This window comes from Mustela nivalis, assembly GCF_964662115.1.
Source record: "Mustela nivalis genome assembly, chromosome: X".
Classification (NCBI taxonomy): domain Eukaryota; kingdom Metazoa; phylum Chordata; class Mammalia; order Carnivora; family Mustelidae; genus Mustela; species Mustela nivalis.
The window spans coordinates 85,181,201-85,187,635 of record NC_139040.1 but is presented as its reverse complement, the minus strand read 5'-3'; the positions used below and the strand labels follow the sequence as shown (position 1 = coordinate 85,187,635).

General features: G+C 36.1%; 1 protein-coding gene across 1 annotated transcript; it reads right to left on the bottom strand.

Moving 5' to 3' along the window:
• Positions 1-581: 581 nt before the first annotated feature.
• SPIN4 (spindlin family member 4) lies at positions 582-5,088 on the bottom strand. Its single transcript, XM_082716755.1, has one exon. The coding sequence runs from the start codon at positions 4,374-4,376 to the stop codon at positions 3,627-3,629; it is 750 nt and encodes a 249-aa protein (XP_082572881.1). The 5' UTR covers positions 4,377-5,088; the 3' UTR covers positions 582-3,626.
• Positions 5,089-6,435: the final 1,347 nt, after the last annotated feature.

Below are 6,435 nucleotides of genomic sequence, written 5' to 3'. Positions count from 1 at the left end.
TCGACTATGATTATATTCAAAGTAAATCTTTAAGGCATAGATAAGATTCACACCAAATTCATGTTAGTGTTTGCTTCAGCAGAGGAAGGAAACTTTACAGTATTGGGAAAAGGATTTCTTATATGGTATATATGTCTATATATATATATGTATATATATATAAAATTATATGTTCTCACTTCTTAAAATATAAATCTATTTTGGGGCACTTGGGTGGCTCAGTTGTTTAAGTGGCTGCCTTCAGCTCAGGTCATGATCCCAGGGTCCTGAAATCAAGCCCTGCATCAAGCTCCCTGCTAGGCAGGAAGTCTGCTTCTCTCTCTCCCACTCCCCTGCTTGTGTTCCCTCTCTCGCTGTCTCTCTCTCTGTCAAATAAATAAATAAATAAATCAAATCTTAATAAAGAAATAAATGAATAAATAATAAATATGTAAATCTATTTCTAAAGGAAGTATGCCAAAATGTTTTGTTTGTTAAATATTGACATAGTTGATTTTGCACAAAAGTAAACAAATGTTATGTTTTATATACTTTCTGTATCATGTTTTAATTTTTTTTAAATAAATAAAAATACAAAGAAATTTTAAAACACCATGATAGCTGATTTATTACAATGTTTTCAATATTGAACATATTTAAGAAATAGGTATATGCAATATGCAAGGACATAAAACATCTGAATAATACAACTAAGAAGCTTGATAATAGAGAAAACTTTAAATTTTGTATTTTATAGAAACTATACATTCTTTTCTTAATAGAAAGTTTCAGTAAACCAATTACCATTGGAGAGATAAGGTTGATTAAGGATCTTCCATCAAAATTGTCACCAGGATTAAATTGTTTTATAGCTTGGTACTAGCTAATTTTAAAAGAACAACTGGAATTTTAATAAAATTTTTAGACAAAAAACAAATAATTATAATGCTTTTTAGAGCTATTTCAGACCACAAAAAAAGACAGAAAATTCACCAATTCATTTTTAAAGCTAGCACAATTTTAAAAACTGAATTTGATAAAGACAGGGGGTGTTATATGTAAACAATGAATCTTGGAACACTACATCAAAAACTAATGTTATATTGTATGCTGACTAACATAATTTTTAAAAAATGAAAAAAAAAGAAAAAATACAATTTCAGTTTGAAGTGTAAATTGAATAATTCTAAAAAATATTGGTAAATAAAATCTAGCTATGTATCAAATGATTATTTGATTATTATAAGATGACTAAGTAGGATTTATTCCAGAAACACAAATTTGGTTTAGCATCAAATACCTAGTCCTCTAATTCATTACATTGACAAATTAAAGGAAAACAAAATCATATGATTTTTTCAATGGATGCTGAAAGACATCTGATAAATTCCAGAAGCCACTTTCAGTAAGCCTCCTAATGTGAAACAGGAATGGAAAAAAAATGGAATAAAAGAAACTCCTTAAACATTTTAAGGGTTAATGGCTATTTGCCAATAACCAAAGCCAAACATTAATAGGGAACACTAAAGACAATTCCATGAAAACTAATACCAAATGAGCATATCTGTCATAATCATTATTAAACATTATTTTGAATAAATAAAATTATCACTATTTGCAGATGAAATGATTTTATACCTAGAAGATTGAAATTATTCTTTTAAAAAGTATAAGAGAATTTATTAAATTAATTCTGTATTTTACCTATATTGTCAAAAATAAGAAGTTAAAAATAAAGAGGAAAAAATGTCCAATTCAAAATGTGACAAAGAATATTTAAAAACAAATTTAATCAGATGTAATGGATCCATATGAAGAACATTACAAAAACAAAACCCAAAGATTTTAATGAGGTACCAAAACTCTTGAATGGCAAGAGTTAATATCATTAAAATTGTGTTCTAAATAGAAATGTTGAAATGTCTCACAATTCTAAGATATCAGAATTTTTGAAATGTGGAAAGAATGCTTTCAATTTTCATATAAAATTAATTTCTAGAACAATTTATATAAAAGAAGAAATGGTGAAAAAAAGAAACACTTAATGAGAGGTAACTTGCTTTACCAGAGTTCAAAATTCATGGTCAAGCCACTATAGTTAAACGACAGGATACTGGTTCACAGACTGAAAAATGGGTGGCTTATTTAATAGATATGATAGCATAATCATGAATCCAATGTGAACAAAATGTATATTTGAACTTTTATCTTATACCATATATAAAATAAACTCCAGATGGCTCAAACAGCTAAAACCTTAAAATTAATTAAAATTTTAGAAAAAGATATAGGTGACTATTTTTATGACTTGGGTTGGGGGCACTCATCTGAAAAATATATGAAACCAAAAAACTTAAAAGGAGGTAACAGTCTATCTGAAAATTAAAAACAACAATGTAAGAACCTATAAAGTAAAAGATACTACCACTAAAGTCAAGATCAGTGATAGAATGGAAAAAATACAGATTGGCTACAAATGATTAATCTGTATCCTAGAGAAATATAATAAGAATTCCTAGAAATGTATAAGAAAAAGATCAAAGATTCAATAGATAAATGAGCAAAGGATACATATTGGCAAATCACAAAAGAGAAAAATCGGAACAGTTAAAAAAAAACAAAACTCCTTGAATTTTCAATTAAAAAATTACTTAATATTTCACCCTCCAGATTTGCAAACTTGAAAGAGTACTGGACAGGATAATGGGAAATGAGCACTTTCATTTTGTATAGTAATTTTGTAATATTACTTAAAATTAAATATATCCCTACCTAGCAATCCCATTTCTGGGAATCTACCCAATAGAAATAAAATTATCAGTATTTATTGCAGCAGTGGTATGGTCAAAAAAGGAAAGGAAATAATTTAAGTGACCATCAGTGATAGAATGCCTGAATATCTTTTTGGTATATAAATGTACTGTATATGCAGCTGTTAGAGGGAAGGAGAGAAAGAAGAAGAGGGGAAAAGGTGATTTATTTAATAAATGTGATGGCTTAATCAGGTACCTGATGTGAACAGAATGCATAATTTGACCTCTGTGTTATAACAAATACAAAGTAAATTCCAGGGGCAGAGGGGAACTGGGAGAGGACAAGAGCGGGGAGAGGGAGAGAAAGAGAGAGAGAGAGAGAGAGACTTGCAGCTACGGATTAGAACAGATATCATGGATATTCCAAATGTGAAAAGCAATTACAGAGAAATGATGTGGCTTTTCATTTTTACAGAAGAGACTACAACAAACTTTCTGTCTGTAAGTGGATGGGGAAAACGTGTAAGGTGTAACACTTGTTACCTGGAAAGAAGAAAGGGGAGATAATAAAATGGGAGAAAGGATCTTGTGTGGAGTTACACCACTGATTTTTCTTTAGTTTTTCATTGTTCCAATGGTAATGAATACTTTTCAGTTTTCTATTAACACCCAAATTAAATATTCAATTATAGAACAAAGCCATATCAAAAGTACCAGTGTACACTTGGGACGAAACTGTGGGACTAGTCGTTGTAAGATTTGGAGGCATAAAAGTAAAAAGTAATCATAAATTCCTGAACCTCTGACACCATTCTGTTCCAAAAATTCACAATTACAAGAACATGACGTTTTACATTTAATAGTTCCATGACTTTTACAAAGAGCCCAATGAATTTAGGGGGTTTTCACCAAGCCATAGACATAAATGTGAATATCATCATCAAACTTAATGAAGTAGACGGATGGCTTGGCCACCACTTGATGGATAAATATGCCGGTTCTCTTGGACCCGTCATCTTTGGCGTGTTCCACTTGCTTGCCCACGAGGCTGTCGACCACTTCTCCAGGCTCTCGTTCTGCTGTAGGGAAATAGTAGTTGGAATCTGGAATGATGCGCAGGTCACCGTCTTTGTAGTCATCCAGCAGCGTGTACATATAAAGGACAGGATCTTTCTCATAAGTTATATAAAACCAAGTGTCCATCACAGGAGCTCGCGCCAGAACCATGCCCTTCCATTCATCTTTCGTACCATGCTCACCCTCAAACACATGCCCCACTGCTTTGCCAATCAGGGAATCCGCCAGGCGCGAATCAATGTGAGGAGTTGGCACTCTTTCAGGAAGGATTTCTAACGCTAAAACTCTCTTATCTAGGTGCAGCTCTAGCCCATACACACTATCTTTGCCATCATATTTGATGATGTAGAGAGTGGGCTTCACGGAAACCTGCTCGAGCACAGTGCCCTTCCACTGCTCCACGGGCTCATTGCCTTCCTTCCAGCCGTGCTGAATGCGGCAGCCCACGATGTTCCTACGTGTGAGGAAAGTGGGCTTGCGCCGCTGCTTCCTGTGGGTGTGCCTTTTCTTCATCAGGTATGCAGAGACGCCATCTACACCCATCGGGGGCACAGTTGGGGGTGACATGGCTCAGGGTTTAAGGAGGCTCAAGCAAAGCTGCCACTTCCTCAGTTAAAATGACAAAAAGTCAACACTACCCAAAATGAGATATTTTTTCGTGATCTCTGGGTCTTTCCTCCTTTACCCAAGTGCAAGGCTCTCCCCAAGTCTTGACAGAAACGTTCTAACTCTGACCGTGGGCACTGGAACAGCGTGGACCTTTTGACAGTGTTCTCCTTTCCCGCCCAGGAGAGGCGTCTGCAGCAGTGGCGGCTGCCGCAGCAGATGGCGGGCTAGCTTGTACTGCTTACGCCTCGCACCCACCCTGACTCCCACCCCGAGTCCCAGAATTGACCACTTAGCTGTTATCGCTGGTGCTGAAGCTGCAAAAACGGTGATTGAGAAGACGACAGGAAATGTAGTCAAGGGATAAGAGAGATGACTGCAGCAGCAAAGGAGCAGGCAGCGGTGGGTCTCTGACAAATTCGCGCGGCCTCGGCTTCGCAGCGCTGCTCTGCCCGGCCTAGCTCTGGCGCCGGGGTTTTTGCTTTTTTTCAGGAATCCGACCCCTTAGAGCCCGCCTGCGCCTCGGCCCCGCCCCCTGCCATTCCGCCTTCCGCTGTGCCTGCAGTGACTGGGCGGGTCAGTGCGCGCACCCGCGTTGAGTACGCAGTCACAGTCTCTCACTCCTTCGTTTCCTCACGCGCTCCCTGACCGCTTCCCTCAGACTGGAGCCAGAAAGGCCGGCTCCCCTGCTCTTTCTTTCTGGCCGCCTTTCACCCGTCAGCGTTCTCCACAGCCACTCCATCTGCTTTCTATCTTACAGGAATTTCTTACAAAAACTTTACAAAATAATATCTAATACATACATAAACAGAGTTTGTACATACAAATTATTTTCTTTCAGTTTAAGGAATATGAGAGCAGTGAAGAAAAAGCCCACCATCTTGATCCAAACTCTCCTTTTTATTTTCTACCTGATCATTCCCAGTAATGCCTTTTTTAATGATCTTCTTTTCTGAATGTAAAAGAAATGTAGTGACATGGAGAATTTCTGAAATTCAGTGAAATAAAAGACAAAACTAACTTTGATCTTACCATCTAGACATACAGCAAAATGTTAGTTCTGATTTCTTCTTTATATTTTACAAAATTGTGAGATTTCATACTTTTATGGCTTATTTTTTTTTCCAATTTATATCAAGAGCATTTTCCAAGTTTATCAAATACTCTGGAAACATGATTTTTAATTGTCCCATAATGTTTCTTTGTGTGGATGGTCCATTATTTGTGCTATGACAAAATAGGTAATGAAGCTAATTTACCTTCATATATGGACTTATTGAAGTAGTATAAACCAAATTTTCAAATAATATTTAATGCCATGGGAATCCACATATGAGATAAGGACAACGTGTGAAAAAGTAGGCTATTGAGACAAAATTATGGAGAGAGAAACAAACTTTATAGTGAGAAAAATGAAAGGGCTTCTGTTGTATATATTTGTTTTTCTCTGATTATAGGACTACTGCATCTTCCTATGGAAAATCTGAAAGATAGAAAAGAAAGTGTCTGTAATTTCATCTACCTCAAGTCACAGGGTTGTTGTGAGGATTAAATGGTAATGTCTGTAAAACTTGTAGCCCTGTATCCTACATTACGAGATGGTAATTAAAGCCAGGGAAGTCTACTCCCTAATTCTCATTCCTCCATCCTTCACTGGTGAGAAGACAATACCTCATGTCTTTACAGGTAAAATAAAGGTCATCATTTTATATAGAAATGTAGAAAAGCAGGAGAGAGAGCTGCAAAATGAAAATACTGGCTGTCTCCACATTTCATACCTTCCAAGGCAGGAACAGAAAAAAAAACCTAGTCCTTGTACCATTTAATAGCTAAAAGGGCAGAATGTTCTGGAGGTCCAATTTCCTGTGTTTCCCAAGCCAAGGACTTTGAAGATGGGATGATTCTTCAATACTACACATTGAGAAAGTAATTCTGAGGAAGCAAGAAACTTACATACACTAAAGTTCTAAACTCTTTGGAATGTGATAGTGAGCGGCACCGGGGTGCCTAAGTTGGTTGG